Source organism: Vanacampus margaritifer, chromosome 6 (genome assembly GCF_051991255.1).
Source record: "Vanacampus margaritifer isolate UIUO_Vmar chromosome 6, RoL_Vmar_1.0, whole genome shotgun sequence".
Taxonomy (NCBI): Eukaryota; Metazoa; Chordata; class Actinopteri; order Syngnathiformes; family Syngnathidae; genus Vanacampus; species Vanacampus margaritifer.
This window is the reverse complement of record NC_135437.1, coordinates 20,203,302-20,223,796: the sequence shown is the minus strand read 5'-3', so window position 1 is coordinate 20,223,796 and position 20,495 is coordinate 20,203,302. Positions and strand designations below refer to the sequence as shown.

Sequence of the window (20,495 nt, the reverse complement as noted above, 5' to 3'; positions counted from 1 at the left end):
AGAGGCTGAAGCAAAAAAAAAAACTAATTAATGTCAAGGAGACCTGTGGAGGGAGCTGAAGGTTTTAGCGTAGCAACGGCGAAGCCACAAATGCGTTGTCATAAGAGAAGTAACAGTTGGACAAAAATCACGGTTCGATACATACCTTTGTTTTTAAGTTCACAAACCACTTGTGCTTTGTGTAAATGGGAACAGATTTTATGACATTTAAAATAAAATATCAAAAGCTTAGATATTTTCTTTTTTTAAAAAGAAGTCATGGGTACGCAAGTCCAGTCCTCGATAGCCTCTATCCAGCCTGTTTTCGATGTCTCCCTCCAACAACACACCTGATCAGGATCGTTATAAGGCTTCTGCAGATCCTGCTGATGAGCGGATCATTTGATTCATGTGTGCTGGAGGAGGGAAACATGGAAAACAGGCTTGATATATGGGCTCTGAGGAGGTGACTTGGGCACCCCTGAAAGAGTCATGTAATAATTGTTGCATACATTTGGGTTATGGATTTATTTATACATATCATGATTGTATTGTATAATGTTTTTTTGTTTTTGTTTTTTAGTTGAGTTTTTCCTTGCCCTCCTGGGGGCTACATTTTATTTAGGTTTATAAAATGGATTGACGAGAGAAATCGATCAATCAATCAATCAATCAAAACTAATGGATGCTTCTAGCTGCAGAGATAGAAGTTCACATCCATAGGCTAAGGGGATCTACGTATCTATCTATCTATCATCACAATTCAGTAAAATGAATTTAAAAAAAATTCAAGTCAAATTTATTTATCACAAAATCACTAAAGAGTCTCACAGGCCCGCAGTTGACAAATATTAACAGCATCCCCTGATCTTCACCCTTGTGCACTCAAGCTCGCCCAGCCCCGGTTTAAATAATTGCGTTTGCTGCCACCTAGTGGGCACCACAAGTCACTCCACCCTTGAGGAGGAGGCAACAACAAATCCATTCCATCGCACCTGAGAGAGGAACCTAATCGACACCAGCAAGCAAACAAGCCCGCTCTGCGTGGAGCTAAGACGCCGTCCGTCAGTGGCTCTTGTGTTTACATCGCTGGCTGCTCTCAAGCGAAGGAAGGTGGAGGTTTGTCGGTCGTGACGACCGTCAGCAACAGGTGAAGTCGCTCCTACATTCCTTGCAATAACAACGACACGTTTGTTGCACAGGACTACGGAAGTTACCTGCCCGATCTCAGGAACTCGGAAGACGCCACGGAAGGACTTGGAATTTCCGCCAAGGAGCGTTAGAGGCTTCTCTGTTTTTCCTCATTTTTGGGGGGGTGTATTATTTTGTTTTATTAGTATTATTATTGCTGGCTGCCAATCATGCCAGGACATAGGAGACAGGTAAGAAATCACACTTAAGCGCCAACATACGCTATACATATACGTACGTATGGCGTTGCTAGCATACTTCCTTCTGTTTTTACTATGTCACCCAATCATGCCTTCAGCACCCTCATGAGCACATGCATGCGGTTGACATATGACACGACATCTCACAACATGACCTCATGGCCGCTGGTCAAAGTGCCTTCTGAAATGCTTTCACGTCATTACGTGTGAATCCTACACGAGAGGAGCATTTAACAGTCTTCCCTTTTAAAAGGATAACGCTGCTCAGTTTTGATTGACACTGTGATATAATAGATTGTTGTGGGTGTAGAACTGCACTGCTTCATACCGAGAGGCTTTTCTCAATATTTCGTTTACTGCACTTTCGTCACTTGACAATCTTAAAATCACTGGGCTCCATTTGGTTCTAGTTTGCAGCTCTTCGCCACTTCAAACTGCAACCACAAGAATAAACATTAAATGAATATCTGTGTCAGTCAAAACTTCTGAGATTTCCAGGTCACGGTTTTATCTGTCAGTACTGTAACCTATTTGATGTTTAACAGCTTTTTATGACACCAACTATACAGTGTCAGTGGATTTGTGGTTATCTAGACCAAGGCACCGACTGAATGGTAGTTATTGTTGCAGTGTGAATAGCAGCAACACGTAGTAATAAAGAACTGTAACGAACGAAAAGTGGACAAGGGATAGCAATTCACTGACATTCACTTGCACAGTGGATATAAAAAGTATAAACACCCCTATTCAAATATCAGACAAGTGACACTAAAATAAATCATTCAAAAAAAAAAAAATCCACCATTAATGTGACCAATAACTATAACACAATCAGATTTTAAATTTCCTTTCAAGAGGGAAAGTAAAATGGTGCACACTAGAGGTGTTAATAAACTATAATGGAGTATCAGTCAACTGATTGACAACTAACTGATTATAAAATTATTCTAATTATTATTAAATGCACTGTTTTATTAACAGGGTGATCATTTCAAGTCATTGTTTAATATAAAATTGTCCAAATGCTCTGATTACAGCCTCTCATAAGTAATTAATTATTCTCTGATTTGTGTAGTCTTTCATAAAAGCGTACTGATTATCTTTTGTGCTTAATCAAACTAAGGCATTTGTAAACAAATGCTTTGACTTTGGAAAGCAATGACCCAACACATTCACTGAATCTGTTTAAAAAATGTTGAGTACAACATCAATCCATCACGTGTTATATTGCTTAATTGTTTAGTTGTTTTTTAAATCACTATACTATACAATACAAAATAAACAGCAATAGATTGATACGAATTAATCAAGGACAAAAATGCTTCTGCAATCAACTTTAATGCCAAGTTAACCATTTTTTAACTGATTAATGCAATAATAATTAAAAATAAATAAATAAATACTGACAACCCTTGTGCACACCCTCTGTTTAGAATTAACTAAAAAAAATTAACGTGTCCTCCCATATACAGTATGTGTATATGAAACTGACTGACCGACATTGACATTGTAATTAATCGATTTGAATTCGATGAATTGCCCAGCCCTGCTATCCACTAGTCCACCAATTCAAATGGTCACGTTCAATATGTTGCCTCCGATTGCTGCGAGGCTCGCGTAGGTGTACCCAATGTCGTCCATTATGCTGTCATGGTGTCGGAGCGCGATCACGGCCTGCCGCATGCGCTGTTGTGTGAAGCGCGTCTGCGGATAACACAGCGTGACACTGAAAACGCACATGCCACCACATGCGCCTCCGTCACATTAGATGAACCTCGTCCACCGACCGCAGTGAGTCAGAAATGGCCGCAGACGGCTGATAAACAGCGGACCTTCTTTTTCCCTCTCACGCACGCAAAAGGCGCGCGCACACGCCCACGTGAGAGTTTAACTGAATTATTTTTCTAGATAGTGATCCTTCCACAGATTTTGATCAGCAACCTGAGCGTTATTCCATCATGTTTCACTCACACATTGACGTGTTGAAAAGGAATTATTTGGTGACTAAGTCATGCATTGCTTGTTATTGATGTGTTCAATAGGCCAGCACAGAGCTACTGGAGTTGATGGGAGTTGTAAGAGAGAATGGCAATGAGCAGATGTCACTTCCTCCATTGGTAAGTAAATTATAATTGATAAGCAAACATCTGCAGTTTTGCACCATATTTGATCTATTTTCTCTTTTTGGATACATCTTTTGTATTGGATCTCACTACAGCTAGACCGATGTGGGGGAAAGGGGGGGTTTCGGAGCCGATGGCGGTTATTAGTAGTCAAGGAGGCCGATAATAGATATTTCAAGTCGATATTCTTTTGCAGTAAAAGAGAAAATATGTGCTTCAAAATTTAAACAAATCAACTTTGTTGAAATGCCATTAAGCGTGTTTATTAAAACAGCTTTTCAAATTTTCAACACATTGAAGGTTTTTCTTTTAATCTTAAATATATATATTTTTTAATTGACAGCTTTGTTTAAAAATGATTAAAAAATTGCAGGGAGCTTCTTTCCAAGTCGCTACCATGTGTTAAGCCAAAATTAAAAACTAAGCAAGTAAATAACTCCCTAAAATTTTCTACTGCAAATAAAGTTTTTCAACATTTCAGAATAACGGTAATTTCTTAATTTTAACATAATTAAATCCCTAAAATTTTCTACTGCAAATAAAGTTTTCCAAAATTTCCAAATAACAGTAATTTCTTAATTTTAACGAAATTAAATCCTTAAAATTTTCTACTGCAAATAAAGTTTTCCAAAATTTCCAAATAACGGTAATTTCTTAATTTTAATCAAATGTTTAATTTAAGAAAATAAAAAGTGTAGGGAGTTCCCAGTGTCAGCGTCATCTTTTATAAAGTAACTTGGAATTTTAAATAATAAATGAATAAATCCCCGTCTCTCACTGAGCGACAAATGCATGCGAACATAGCGAATTTTGGGTTTGGGTAAAAAGTTTCGAATGATCTTCGCAGATAGTGAAAAATTGTCTGAACGTGTTAAAAATTTCTTTGCAACAAGTAAAAACCGTTTGTGAACTTCTTACAAATCCTGATGAAAACCCCAAATTCGCTACGTTCGCAAGCATTCACCACTTCGTGAGATGCCAACTTTATCGGCCTTCAGATTCAAAAAAAGTTCGATGCCGATATTCGTCAAAATGCCAAATATCGGCACTGATAATCGGCCCGGCCGATAATCGGTCCATCCCTAGTGGTAACGATATTAAATGTCTCTGTTAAATGGCATCTGACATTGTTTTGGAGATACAGTACAACCCACTCTCATACGACTACGTCCTGGTCGCGAAAACGAGAGAGCACCTGGATCGAGAGTCCATCAAGAAGCAAAATGAACTAATTGAGGAACTGAAAAAGAAGAATTTCAAAATCAAAGTGAGTGTGAAAATAAAAAGATCTATCTTCTCATGCACTATTACACAATTCTGTCCTCGTGTGACGCTTATGTAACATTGTTCATCTTTTTCTTTTGAACAGAAAATTACAAACGACGACCTGGTCTTCTTTGGCATGCAAGCGCCTATAGAGATTTTTGAGAAGTACAGGTATCTGCTCAAAGTTTCTGACGCCTGTAACTGGAGGTCAGACCAGAAAAATGTTCCTCTCAGTACCAGGTGAAACCATTAACTACTGTAAGCAACGACAACATAACAAATGTACTCGCATAGGAAAGTAGTAGCTCTAAAGTTGACATAGACAGGATAAGTCTGTTTTGATATACATGTGATACAAAGAGTTTGTTTGTTGCTGGAATAAAAATGCAGTTCACTATTCCAGGATGCTGGTTGGCTTTCGATGGCGCAATTTGTTTCGTAGGAATTATATTTTTAGTGGTACCTCGGATTCAAGTCAGTTAGGGAGTGTAAGGCTGTAAATTTTTGCAAGGAGATTTTTATTGTATGTATTGTATTTAAGTAAATTATTTAAATTTATTAAATTATTTTTACATTTATTATTTACTATTTTGATATTTTATATTCAACTTAAATCATAAAATGTATTTATTTTTATTGCATTTATTGCTTTTAAGAGGGTTTTATCCAACCTTTTCCCCACACTTTGGGCTTGAATTGCACAACTTTGAAGTTTTTCTCTACTGTTGAAATGATTACTTTTCTTTTTCAGGATAAGGGTTGTCCACTTCATCTTAAATCACACGCCTATCAGTTCCGGAGGTAAGATACTTTTTTTTAAATTTTATTATTATTTTTTAAATGTTTAAATCTAATCTTGACTCTTCTGTTAATCTTGCCAGAGGGTCTGCGAGACCTGATGAAGATGAAGGTTTTTGAGGCGAGGTTCTGCCTGCATGAGGTAAAAAAAAAGTGATGTTATAATAAAATGAGCTGATGAGGCAGTTCAGAGGCTGCATCAAAGCCTTCTGTATGCTCTAGCATTAAAAAAAACACACACATAAAAAAACATATAAATACGCCTTTCGGACACTCAAAACATTTGAAATAGAATGTATTTATACGTTTTGGGGAGCAAATGAGTTAAAATGAATCTGAATAATCAATAGTAATCCATAGATTAATCGATTCGAAAAATATTTGATAGTAAGCGTTTAAGAGAGTTCATCATTTTTTTTCTCAACCTAATTTCAACAGTTGTATTTGATTAACAATGTGGAAAATAAATAAATAAATAACAGATGACCAAATTTGGACATACAGGGTTTCTGCCCGATATACGGATAAACTCAAATTACTCCAGGTCGACTGACAGTTTTAAGGCTTCAGGTTTAACAGTTGCTTGGTTCCCCAGGAAAGTGAATGAAAAGAGACCGAAAGTCAGGCCACGTGATCGGTCCAATCAAACAAGGAAAAGCGAGCGCTTGTAACACTGTTAGCAACTGTTAAATATCAGCGTATCACAGGCCAGCAAAGTGTTTTACGAGAAGTGTGAAACAACTCGGCAAAGGTCTTTCCAAAACAATAGGCTGGTGCTAGTGAAGTTTAATTGGCAGCGGCCGCATGTGAGTCATTAAACGATGTCTCATGCCAGTGAGTCATCCAAGCATTCAAGTGTGAGAGTTTGATTTCTTCAAGCATGTGCCTCTTCATGTCAGCAGGTTTTTCAGGGGAAGTGGAAGCAAAATGACACGTACGAGTTAGAGTGCTGATTTGTGCTTTTGTTTGTGTCTGGCTCCTTTTTATATTATCTTATCATTAGATATACAACACTAAATATCCTTTTGAAAATCTATTAATTTTAATTTTTTTTTAATTTTAATTTTAACTGATAGGTGTGTTTGCATTATTTTTGTAGATGTTATCATTAAAATGGTAGTAATTGTTTCTAAGCAAAAATATTAAAAATATATATTTTTAAAAATTAACCCTAAAAAAAATTTTTTTTTAAACTGATAAATATTCAATATGCATTTCCCACCCAAAAAAAGGATGCCAAAATGCAGGGGGGGGGGTAAATAAAAAAAAATAATAATATATATATATATATATATATATATATATATATATATATATATATATATATATATATATATATATATAGTAGTTTTCATAGTCTTGTGAAAAAAATGTTAAACTCATAGAAATATGGCTGCATCTTTTAGTTATTGATAAAGTAATTTCATAATAATTCATACAATTAAGATGTACTGTACTGTAAAAAAAAAAAACAAGTGTGATATTGATTTGTGTTGAGGTCATTATTCTGCCACTAGATGGCATACTTACATATATATATATATATATATACACATTAAAATAATTGAATTTCCCACCCAAAAAAGGTGCTAAAATGCAGGGAGGGGGGGATTAAAAATATTATAAATAATTGAGTTTAGAACTTTGTGTCCTTACCGTTATTGATCATATTATACGAAAACGACAATATTAATAGTTAATAATAGGTGATGCCATCCTCACTGCGTGCTCTCATTCTCTTTTTGTCGCCCATTTGTTTTACCTCTGCAGAAAAAGAAACAGCGTGAGCTGACGCAGAGCTGGGCTCGATGGACTGCTTGTTTCCAATGGCAACCCATTGATGCTGTCAGGTTGGGATCGCAACACGACTCTGCTTGTCCACACATCAAGCCTGTGCGGCCATATTGTTTCGCGTTTTCATTATTCTTGTGAAGTAGGTTCAAGTGAGGGTGTCGTCCTTCACACATGACATATGACGCACACCTTGTTTGGAGTAATTATTATAATAGACAGTATTTAATGCCGATGAAGATTGGAGCTGGGTCCTCTGGGTTCACTTCATTGTGAGTTGGTTGCGTAAAACTTCAAACTGAAAATGTTCACAGGGAGGTTATAGAGATGAGATCATAATTTCAGTGCTCATCCTTTTGTGACATTTGTGACGTTTTTCTGAACGGGTGTCTTGGCTTAATAATGGTTGGGAAACACAGCTCTTGTGTTTTGATAGGAACTATTTTGGAGAGAAGGTGGCCTTGTACTACCTGTGGTTGGGCTGGTACACATACGTGCTTATCATTCCCGCTGTCATCGGGGTCATCGTCTTCCTCTATGGGCTCGCCTTCTTCAACACGTCGCCCCTCATGTAAGATTCGACTCGAGCGTATTAACTCATTCACTGCCTCATCATTTTAAAACTTTCTGTTAGTTTAACATTGTTTCCACTTTTGTTAACAAGAGTATGAAAACCTAGAAAAAAAAATTGGGAGGACTTTTAGAACATTTATAAAATTTGTGATTAATCGTGAGTTAACTTGTGAAGTCATGCGATTAATTACGATTAAAATTTTAAATTACCTTACACCACACATTTTGAATAACCTTTTCTTTTTTTAAATAATTTAATAGAATAATTATAAATATTTTTTTCCAATTTTTAATTAAACTTTTTTTTTTCAAGAAAAGATTATTACAAAATATACGGGCATCAGGCGATTACCATTTTTAATCGTAATTAATCGCATGACTTCACTGGTTAACTCACGATTAATCACAATTTTTTTATCTGTTCTAATTCAATAAAAATAAATTCTAGGTTTTCATACTCTTGTTAACAAAACTTGGAAAAAAGTAACTAATAGAATAAAAATAATAAATTAATGTTAAAAAAAAAATCCCTAGGTTTTCATACTCTTAACAAAAGTGGAAAAAAATGTGAAACTATAATAGAAATTGTTCAAATGAATTTTCGACGTCTATAGCCGTCAATGGCAGTGAATGAGTTAAACAGCAGCCTCTGTGAAAAATCCAAGTGCTTGTTGCCTTTTAGAAAAGAGGTCTGCGACATCGATTTGGTCATGTGTCCACTTTGCGACAAGAGATGCAAAGTGTGGCTGTTGTCCGACACGTGCACCTACGCCAAAGTAAGTCGGCGCATCAGCTTCCCTTTGTTTTTTTGGGGTGTTTTCTTGAGGCTTACTGTTGGTTTCACATGTTCACAGGTGAGTCTGCTGTTTGACAACGAAGGCACGGTGCTGTTTGCCATGGTAATGGCGGTATGGGGTGAGTCCAGTGTGCTTCAAACCATTTTCTTATAAGCTCCCAAAAGTAGATTTTTCACATTTACTGTTCCTTTAACTTTTGTTGCTGACTGGAGTTAAATGACCAACCAAGGAACTATAATAGCCTCGTTTGCGAGAATCTCCTTGTGTCTTCAGTCTCCACGAGCCTGGAAGCGACAGTGTTTTTTCATCGAATCTGACTCTCTTCACCTTGAATTCAGCAAGTCTTGTGTTCTTGCATTCCCCATCTCCCTGCAGATTAAGGAAGTGTTCCTTTTGTTTTGCTAGATAGCTAGTTGCGCACGACTCAAATTGCTCAACTTGGCATTGCAAATCATGCAGTTAGGACGCCGATTCCCATCACTCAACTCAACTATATTTCTAGAGCACTTCAAAACTACCGCCGCGGTTTTCTTAAGACGAAACCCAGAGGGCAGCAGATACTATGAAAACAGCAGAGGCCCCAGAATTGAACCCTGTGGAACACCTTACATTCTGGCGGTGAAATGAGACACGCTTTACTAAGTGTGGTCTGTTCTAAAAATATCTCACCAGTGCTGTGGGACACTGACTTGCTAAGAAGAATGAAAAGAAGAAAAATGTCAACATTTTTTAAACATGACCAAATATTCTATATTTTGTTTAAAAATGTAATAGATTGTGTTGAATGAAAGAGCTGTTTTTATTTACACAAATATTACCACATACAAAAAAGGGACAAAATAGCAGCATAAATTGACTTGTATGGTTTTGCTCACTATTTCTCTGGCTGCATCCTGTGTAGTTAAACAGTACAATATTGATTCAGCCAATGACTGTTGATCTAACTTTATTTAAACAGCCCTTTGAAGAGTACACTACTGGGAGGAAGTGCATGTCTTCCAATTTAAGAAAGGCACTACATGACATGTACATAAAAGGGCGGGGCAAGCTAGAAAGATAAAGTAGAGCACGGATGTTGTCATTTATCTTCTTACTTTGCACTTAGGACTATTCAATTTGAAGTGTGACCCACTTACGGAACGTAACTTAACGGAAGCATATTATTCACTTTTTTTTTTCTATTTCATTGAACTTTTTTTTTTTTATGTATTTTTGTCTGTCATGAAAAAAATATTACTAAACACTAAACACTTTATTTTCTTTTTACAGCCACACTGTTTTTGGAGTTCTGGAAAAGACATCGAACTTTCTTCGTGTGTAAATGGAAGGTGTCTGATTGGTGTGAGGAGGAGGTACAACCAATCATATTTATTTTGGAATTAAACGTATTGTTAATACTATGCTAACTCTCACTTGTTTGTTCCTCTTTGTTTTTAGGAGGAGCTTATCTTGGAGATTGTCAATGATGTCAATTGTGAACCCAAAAAATTCAAGCACTCCTACCTGCGCAGCACGCTGGTTTTGATCTGTGTCATAATTATGGTGGGTGCTTTGTCTTTGCTGGTAAATTCACAGAGGTTCAAAGTAATAGTACTTACCATTACCACTGTATGTAGTTGTTTGGAAGTATCATCATTTGTCATTTTCCCCTTTCAAAACAGCTCCGAAAATACTTTTTTTTTTTTTTTTTTTTTACTAATTTTTGCTAGCTTGTGGGTTTCCGTTTTTTTTTTAAATCACCGAAAACGTGACCCAGACGAGTAGTCTGCACAAGGCAGGTACCCTTGATTTTTAAACTAAAACTTCTTTCAGTCAGATGGTCAATAAAATATTTTTTTTCTCATTCTCTGTGCAGCCTGGTACTAAAAGGCCCACGGCATGGTATCGGTCCGCAGCCCAGTGATTAGGGTTCGGGATCTAAACAATGTGTTTCCACAGATATTGGTTATCATCGGTCTGACGCACGCGCTGGTGGTGTTCAGGGTGATCGCAGCGGTGCAGTTGGCAGAGGGGCCATGGGAATTCATGAGCACGCACGCCAACAGCATAGCCATGATGCTGGGAGCCGTCCTTCATTACCTGATCATCACCGTCATGACTCAGGTACAAAAAGCCTTAATTGCATCTTTGTGTCCGTTTAGCGTCCTTTGTGAGGTTGATCACGTCTTTATGTCTGCAGGTCAACAAGAGCGTGGCCACGAAACTCTGTGAATTAGGTAAGTATGTGAAATAGCATTCTATTTAATAAAAATTTAATGAATAAATATTCAAACAAAATGTCAGTCCAAATTTTTAAGTTGTCATAAAAAGAGAGACGGAAATTGAAAGTTGTTTTTTTTTCCATTGCCTAAAATGTCCGAACAAAAAGTGAGCAGAAAATAACCTACTTCAAATGTATTTGGAATTGCCAAATTTATTTTTATTTTTTTTTTAAAGCAGAAGAAAATGTTTTAGAAGTCCAACAATAAAAGAAATCCTGAAAATTACCATAAACTTTCCACAAAGTGGCCAAAAATGTCAGAAAATTCATCGCAAAACAAGGCAGAAAAAGTATCAAAAATATCCATAAAATGTCCAAAAAGGGAAAAAGAAAGCGATAAAATTACATCTCCATAAAATTGCCAAAAGTGTTAGAAATTTTACAGAAAGGCAGAAAAGTTTTAAAATATATGAATAATAACAATAATAATAATTAATAATGATAATAATAATCCAAAAATGGAAAACAAAAGATAGAGGAAAATGAACTGGATCATGCTGCATATTTTTCTGTTATGGTGCAGCTCTAATTAGCTCTTGGGCTCTTATTGGGTACATTATTAGACACACTGTTTCATTCATCGCAATGTTTAAATGCTTTACAGCTCCAATGCAATTTCTGCAGAAATTGCGCTTTGTATAGTTTCTTGTTACTATTGTGGCATGTCGAAACGAATAGTGTGACTGAGGCAAAGGTCATTAAAATGCCAAAGTCGTATTATTTTTATATTCTTTCTCCTTATAATTGTTATCAGGAGTTTCAAAGTTGTTTATATTTGATTGACAGTCCAAACTGGTTTGAAGCGCTGAAGGTGAGCCAAATTTGGTTCACACACATTCCTGCATTCAGCAAAACAAGAGCGTCCAACCTACGCAATCACACTCACACAAAACGCAAAGAAACAAATGCCAATATCCATTCACATGGTCGTGGAATTATTGATTTGCAAACGATAGGCAAAAACTAGCCAGATGTAACCGTAAAGTGGTCAGACAGGATTTGTTACCAAAACGTTATTGAGTTGTCTGGTGTGAGCCCACGTGGCAGCGCTGTCAGTCAAACAGGAAGCTGACACACTGCAGAGCAGCCTGGCATCAGAACGCGTAGCCCAAACGTCCAACAGCCACGTGGCCCCGATCCAGGCTCGCATTAGATCATAAACTGTTCCTTTTTTTTTTGGCTCAATGAGAAACCTTGTGAAGACAACACTTTTTTTTTCAGTGGAGTTCTGTGGGTTCTCATAACAGATTTGACATGTTTACTTGTACACACAGTATAAGAGAGAAAGCAAAATGTATTTATGACATCAAGGCGTGGTCACAAACAAACAATTAGGTGACTAACTCCAGGTGAACTTTGGAACTGGGCCACCACATACCAGTCACGTGAAACAGCGGCCGACCTCTAAAAGGAAGCTCATTGATGACAATGAGAGGCTGGTTGAGGAATTGCAAGTTGACGATGCCTAACTAGTTGCATTGGGGTGGAAGCAGACAATAGATGGCAGTATGACTGGGAAGATATTATATAATCAGAATACTTAAAACATGCAGTTTTTTTGTGTTTTGTTTTTGCTCTGGTTAAATCACAGTGGCTGCTTTAGAACTGTATTATTATTATTAGTTAGAGAATTATTTGTTGAATGACCCTTTAGCTGAAAATGGCCAAATATGTTGACGACAATCTTTCTCACTATGAGCAATATTTATTATGTTTAAATTAACATTTTTAATCGTAATTAATTGCACGACTTCAATAGTTAACTCACGATTAATCACAAATTTTATATCTCTTCTAAATGTACAATAAAATATTTGTTCTGTTTAACATAAAGTTAACATTTAGTTAAAATTAAAAAGATACTGTAAAGGGTGATATTGATTTGTGTTGAGGTCATCTTTCTGCCACGAGATGGCATAATTGCATTTGTAAGACATTGGTAACAGCTCAGGGCATTTTTCTTTTCATATTAACTCATTCACTGCCAATGACGGCTATAGATGTCAAACATTCATTAGAACTATTTCTATTAATTTAACATTTTATGCCCTTTTGATACGTTTTTTTTTGTTAAGTATGAAAACCTAGGAAAAAAAATATTGTACATTTAGAACAGATATAAAATTTATGATTAATCCTGAGTTAACTAGTAAAGTCATGCCATTAATTACGAAAAATTGTAATCGCCTGACGCCCCAAATTTTTAATAATCTTTTCTTTTTCTTTCTTTTTTTTAAAGTATTGTTTTTTTTAATCATCGTTTTTTTTTAAGATTATTAAAAATTAAAATAATTGTTTTAATCATAATTAATCGCATGACTACACGAGTGAACTCACAATTAATCACAAATTTTATATCTGTTCTAAATGTACAATACAAATTTTTTTCCTAGGTTTTCATACTCTTGTTAACAAAAGTGGGGAAACATTTTAAACTAGTAGAAATAGTTCAACTGAATTTTTGACGTCTATAGCCGTCAATGGCAGTGAATGAGTTAAGAGCTTTCTTAATCTTTACCATGAAGTAACTTGTGAAATTCCGCATTTTTTTTAAATTGTAAAATACAACTTGACTGCAGTTTCCACAAATATATGCATTATTATCAAATTTATTACTGCTAAATTTTGACGCGGACGTGCCTACTGCGTTGCGACTAGAATTCCCCCAGTGTAGGTTTTCCAAGTAAGTGGTGTTAAATTAACTCAAAATTAACGCACTTATTTTGACACCCCTAGTTTAAATAAATAGAAAGCTCTTGAGCAGTGATGTCATACTCATGGTAATTCAGGGGCCACATACAGCCTAATTTGATGTCAAATGGGCCGGACCGTAAAATCATAGCATAATCAAGCTAGTGACGGCTGCCTCGTTACTAGATTAACATCGTTGCTAATAAGAATTATGTCTGCGGCAGAGAAAACCCGATCATTTGCTACCACTGAGAGGAGTTTCACCGTCAAGATGTTCACCTTCCAGTTCTTCACCTATTTCTCCTCGCTCTTCTACGTAGCCTTTTTTCTCGGCAGGTAAGAGACTCAAAGATAAACGCGCTCGAATGCGTTCAGACGCGCATTTCTAATGACGGATGTTTTATGTCTCGGCTTGAATCAACAGGATAAACGGTCATCCCGGTCACTATGTGCGTATTGCGAGCAAATGGAGGTTAGAAGAGGTGAGTGAGTGTGATACGAGTAACGTTTGCAATTTTTCCTTTGCACATTACTGTTTCTAATACGTCCATCCAGTGTCATCCCAGCGGATGTCTCACAGACCTCTTCATCCAAATGGCCATCATAATGGTCCTGAAGCAAACCATCAGCAATGTCTTTGAGTTCACCGGCCCGTACGTATGAAGCAGTTGCAGCGACATTAGACACTACGGACCCAGCCAACAAAAATAGTCTGTCTTTCCTCCTGCTGGCATCAGGTGGTTTGGCAAGTGGCTGAAGAGGAGAAGAACTCACAAGCTTCAGAGAAAATGCGCCAACTGCTACCTAAAAGACGAAACGCAGGCTAAACACGGGGCCGAGCTGTGCGATAACTGCAAGCTGCGAGACTGGCTCAATAACTACCGCCTCAATGCTGTGGACTCCTTCAGCCTCTTCAAAGAGTTCCTAGAAATGGGTACATGAAAAAAAAAAAAAAAGTTAACTCATTCACTGCCATTGACGGCTATAGACGTCAAAAATTCATTTGAACTATTTCTATTAGTTTAAAATTGTTTCTACTTTTGTTAATAAGAGTATGAAAACCTATATTTTTTTATTGTACATTTAGAACAAATATAAAATTTGTAATTAACTCATTCACTGCCATTGGCGCCTAATTTTTAATAATCTTTTGTTGTTTTTAATCGTGAGTTAACGAGTGAAGTCACGCGATTAATTACAATTAATTTTATTCACCTGGCGCCCCTAATTTTTAATAATCTTTTCTGCTTCTTTTTTTTTTTTTTTTTTAAGAAAAGATTTTAAAAAAGATAATTAAAAATTAGGGGCATCAGGCGATTAAAATTTTAATCGTAATTAATCGCATGACTTTAATAGTTAACTCACGATTAATCACAAATTTTATATCTGTTCTAAATGTACAATAAAAAAAATCTAGGTTTTCATACTCTTGTTAACAAAAGGGAAAAAAAATGTTAAACTAATAGAAATAGTTCAAATGAATTTTTGACGTCTATAGCCGTCAAAGGCAGTGAATGAGTTTAATGGCTTCTTTGCTTGATTTGTTTTTTTCCTCCATGCAGTGATCCAGTTCAGCTTTACCACCATATTTGTGGCGGCCTTTCCTCTCGCTCCACTGCTGGCCCTCATCAATAACGTCATTGAGATTCGCCTGGATGCCATAAAGATGGTCACCCTCGAGCGCAGACTAATTCCCAAGAAGACCAATGATATCGGTGAGTGGGACGATGGGGGGGATGGGGGGTGGGGGGGTGGAGAGCTCATTCACAACATTTACTGCCAGCCATTTTAGAGCACTTTGACTTTTGCAAGACCAACAGGATATTGTGTTATAATAATTATATACTGACCTTAAAATGGTACATCGTTGCCAGGAGAAAAGCTCCCTAATATTCGGGGGGTAAAGAATATATGCCTGTGAGTATTGTTATATTATAGTCTACATGTGTTGCTGCAAAGTTAATGTTTATGTTCAAATATCTGTTCCTTAAAGTGTGTAAGGCAGCACTTCTACATGGATGCTATTTGTTAGCGCGTCTCTGACGTTTCCCATTATGTGTTAGCATTATGCTAGTGAATTTAAGTTACGTACCCATTTTACATACACAGTGTGAAATTTTGTTTTTAAGTTTAGTTTGACATAAAACTTTTACCAGGAGTGGCATTTAACAGCTTTAAAGCTCTTTTTTGGGAAGATTTGTCCACTATGCCAGAGTTTTTACTGGCAAATCAAAAGCAAAAATCTGGAGAAAAAAAATAAAAAATCAGGTCACTCAGTCATACCGCAAGGTACCACTTTATATTTATTAAATGTAAAGATTAGTTGAATTATCTAGTAGTATTACAGCCCTTTATAATGCTGAATTTAAAAAAAAAATGTTTGTGAAGCACAAGAACCGTTTTCAGAATGTGAAAAACAAGCAAAACGACTCGTTTTTCATTAAAATCTCGAATACAACTTTTGCTATTTTCTTCGTTTTAACTAAATCCAAAGTCTTATTTATTTATTATTTTACATGTGTAAAAGGAAGTCCGAATATGTCTATGTATAAAATATGAAACTTTTAATGTGAATGTCTTGTGTTGATGTCCTTTTTGTTTTTTTCAGTTATGCAATAAGTTCCACTTCCAGTTTTGTTGTTTTAGGCGGTACTTGATGTAAAAAGTTTGGGAACTTCTGATTTAGACCAGTGGTTCTCAATTGTGGTCCTCGGAGACCCCTAGCCAACACAGGTGAGAATCATTATCAGGCACATACAGAGCTTGCTGATTAGCAGATCATTTGAATCACCTGTGTTGGCTGAGAGAGACATGGAAAACAGGCCGGATAGGGGTCCCCGAGGACCGGGTTTGAGCCAAATCCTCTCATGGAGTTGATCTATAAATGTTGGATACATTATTATATTTTTGTCCAAATGTTTTGTTTTTCCTCAGGTGTGTGGATTGATTTGCTGGAGGCTATCGGGGTTTTAGCCGTCATCGCAAACGGGCTGGTCATCGGTGTGTCCTCAGACTTCATCCCCCGGCTGGTGTACCGTTACTACTACGGGCCTTGCGCCAACGGCACGGCGACGGATATCGAGTGAGCCCGTGTTGTCTTTCCAAAGAAAATATCAACATGCTGCTCCGCCATGCTGTATATGTCTCAAATTGTCTTTTTCTCTCTTTTTTTCCCCCCAAGTTGCATGGTTGGCTACATAAACAATACTCTATCCACCGTCAGCATGGGTAACCTGGAAATCCGCAAGGAGTTTTCCCCTCTTCAGATGGTGACTCCAAATGGAATGAATGTTTCTTCTTGCAGGTTGGTTAGCATTTGGCATCAACTTTTCAGTAGTGTGAACAGTATTACAGATTGAGCAGACGGATTCGGATTCAGTACCCATTCAAATGGATTGATATAGTGAGGTAACATTAGTCCTCTTCTTCACAGCTATAAAGACTACAGAGACAGCGAGGACTACAACCTTACTCCGCAATTCTGGCTTATTTTAGCTATGCGCTTTGGATTTGTTATCCTGTTTGAGGTGAGCTTCAGCATAAAACAGCCGAAGGTGTTATCACTAACTTGATGACAGTAAAAATATAGTGTATATTGTATTGTCATCTCTACTTGCAGCACATTGTGGTCATATGCAAATTTATCGCAGCCTGGTTCGTACCAGCCGCCCCCGTGCGGGTCAAGAACGACAGTCTCTCTGAAAAACTCGAAAGACTAAAAGAAGAGCTCGGGTGAGATTTTGAGTTTGTAAGCTTCTTTGTGATTTTGTTTCACATGTTAATGTAGAAATCTGAAAATGAATCCTTACTATGGATTCACATTATCGTTACTGTGGGGCAAAATCTTCGTGTCTCAATTAGCACTACTTTTCGGTAAATCAAAAAGACGCCATCTTACTTGAGTTACCAAAAACTGTATCATACAAGTTGATATTATACATTAAACTACTAGCATATACCATTGCGCACCAACATCAATGCATTACCATGACTGTGTTTACATAATAATCCCTTAACACTTTTTTCCAAAGATCTTAGAGCCATGAGTGATGCACTAAATAAAACGATGAAAATTAATAAATTGGTGTGACACAAATATTGATTGACAGTAAAAAAAACAAAAAAAAAAAACATCCATCCTCACAAATGTAATAACTACGGCGCTGGTTATCAAATATGTTGGCAAATAACAAAATAGCATCCATAGTTAACTGTTACAGAAAATGTGTGACAGCCAGCCATGCTCAAGAACGAGCCATTTTCATCTTTGCAAAGCGAATCCGATTCTTACTGTTCCCAGCGCATATTTTAACGCTTATGTCATCTAACAGAATTGGCCATGACTCTGCAATTATTACAAAGCAATCCAACAATGTGTTTTGTCCATCTGTTTGCTGGAAAACGGTTTACTTGAATTCAGTTCTTCTTTGATTCGGAATCTAAAGATCCCATTCGTTCTCTGCAAGCCATTTGAAGAGGGCCAGCGCTGACCATTTGCGGGAGCAAGTGGAACGTGAACCCAGTGTTGCCTTGTGCGCTGAAAGTGTCCCAACGATCACACAACTTCCAAGCCATTAATCACCTTGAAGTGTTCAGATAGACGGCGCCGACTGTCTATCTACCCAATATAATGGCTGTGTGGATTCCCACATATGAAATGAACGGACGTATTTTTGGACTAAACAAGTGTACAGTCACTCATTTTGCTGTTGTCGTCAATGAGATTATTGGCATTCTATTGTAAGAATGCACTGAATGTTTTTTTTCCTAATTAATTTGTGACTTTATTTGTGGTCCTCGCCTTATGATAATTTATACTACTGGTGCACAGTCTGTACTAATTGTATTACAATGTTGCCTTATATTGTGAAAAGCGTTGTAGTAATCACCATTATTGCCAAGAGACTGACACAGGGCTTCGAAATGTTTTGCATCGTAATGTTTTATAATGAATTAAAGACAATCTCACATCTTAACAGAAATATAAAGGTTGTCTTTAGTGTGACAGTTTAGAAATATTAAAGAAGTATACCAAATGACACATTTTTGACAATGCATGCATGTAAATCTACTTCTGCCTAAGGTTTTTATATACATATAAACAATGTTTACAGTTGCTTGTCAGTGTTATTTGGACAGATTCTCTTTCTGACCCGGACCTAAATAAAGGTCGTCTAACTGGTGGTTATGGGGAGCACTTGACTATATTAATCATTCAGCATACAGTATGGTATATTTCTCTACGACACTACAATCAACTGAAAGGCTGACATCTCAACAATGAATAAATATTTGTGTTATCAGTAAAAAAAAAAATATATATATATGTGTGTGGATGTGTGTGTGTGTGTATATATATATATATATATATATATATATATATATATACACACATATGTATACACACACACACACATATATATATATATATATATATATATATATATATGTGTGTGTGTGTGTGTGTGTGTGTGATTTCTTGGCACGGTGTGCTCAAATAAGATGGAGGGTCAAAACTTAGCTCTTTTAACAGTATTTTTAATGTAAAATGAGGAGTGAACCGTTTTTTGGTTATGCTGTCATGTATGTGTATTCATGTGATTGTTGTTGCCAATGGAATTGATGGTTAACATAATTGCATTTTGCAATTTAGATACAAATTGAAGCTGATCATGCATGCATCAGCTCATGTTTCTTTGATGTGCAGTGTACTCATTTAAAAGTAGTTTTGCAATGCCAGCTATTATATTCAATGAAGTGTTTGGAAGTACATTACTGTACTGTAGTAGATTTTTTAGGTATACTACAGTATTTATTTTTCTGACTACTTTTTATGTACTTTCTACTCTATTTTAGGCTTGTTACTGATTCATCTTTTGAGGATGATGACACAAGAAGGATCTGAAAAGAGAAGGAAAGTCAAGCTCAGTTGGGATTTCAATTAATAGTTAATGCAAAAACAGGCTTCTCACGTTCAAAATCCTCTAATTTGAGGAGGGGGGGGAGGGCACAGACATCTAGTGTACCCCCCCCCCCCCCCCCCGTCTTGTTAGCATACAATATTTAGCTCTTTTTTTTGTGAATTTGGGTAATGGGAACAACGGTTTTTGCATGAAAAGCCCTAGAAACACCATGGACATTGTGATGACGCATCAGAATTTATTAGCGTCCCTAACTGAGCCGCCAGGCTTTTTGTCAACGCAATAAATAAAATAAATTAATCAAATAAGTAAATAAATGAAAATAAAAACAAACGTGGGATGAAAACACAAACGCGACTGTGGTAAGTAGGTGTATTTTATTTACTTTCCATGCCTTTAAAAAACAAAACTGTAGTGTGTAGAATCTGTCGCCCACTAGGCTAGAATTCTGCATGGCAACAACAGAGCCGTCGCTTTGATATGACGTAAACTATGTCGAGTCGAGCACCTCCCCATAGCTCCACGTTGGTTGTGTTTTTAATCAAGATTTTGTATGGTTCTGTTTTTGAAGTAATTTGCACAGTTTTTAAAGTTTGTTTACGGTGTTGTTGCTGAATTGTTTAATGTTTTAAAATAATCAAAGACCTTTGGCTACCCATACATTGATTAAAGCAAACACAGGAGAGTTGTTTTGTTTTTTGCTTGGGCCCTCAGGGGCTCTATGTAAGTTAATATAACACGGAACCTATTTTGTGTAAATTTCTCTCTGTTGTGTGAAGTTATTAAAATGATATTGCATAAACAGACGGTAAACATCCATTTTTACTTTTGTACTTAAGTACATTTCATTGTCTGTGTTTTTTTCTTTCTTTTCTTTTCTTTTCTTTTTTTTACTTGAATAAATG

General features: G+C 36.5%; 1 protein-coding gene across 7 annotated transcripts; it reads left to right on the top strand.

Moving 5' to 3' along the window:
- Positions 1–931: 931 nt before the first annotated feature.
- LOC144054173 (anoctamin-9) lies at positions 932–20,394 on the top strand. 7 transcript variants are annotated; one of them, XM_077569314.1, is made up of 25 exons: positions 932–1,098; positions 1,182–1,361; positions 3,413–3,487; positions 4,632–4,760; positions 4,863–4,999; positions 5,511–5,560; positions 5,641–5,699; positions 7,328–7,407; positions 7,785–7,919; positions 8,604–8,697; positions 8,776–8,836; positions 9,988–10,070; positions 10,156–10,260; positions 10,657–10,821; positions 10,898–10,934; positions 13,894–14,005; positions 14,094–14,151; positions 14,225–14,322; positions 14,407–14,603; positions 15,232–15,384; positions 16,604–16,751; positions 16,851–16,973; positions 17,103–17,196; positions 17,289–17,401; positions 18,115–18,853. In XM_077569314.1, the coding sequence occupies exons 2-25, from the start codon at positions 1,341–1,343 to the stop codon at positions 18,245–18,247; spliced, it is 2,460 nt and encodes an 819-aa protein (XP_077425440.1). In that variant the 5' UTR covers positions 932–1,098; positions 1,182–1,340; the 3' UTR covers positions 18,248–18,853. The 7 variants fall into 7 exon arrangements, with proteins under 7 accessions (XP_077425440.1, XP_077425441.1, XP_077425444.1 ...); XM_077569315.1 differs by having other exon boundaries at positions 937–1,092; XM_077569318.1 differs by lacking the exon at positions 18,115–18,853 and adding an exon at positions 19,526–20,394 and having other exon boundaries at positions 941–1,361.
- The last annotated feature ends 101 nt before the right edge of the window (positions 20,395–20,495 follow it).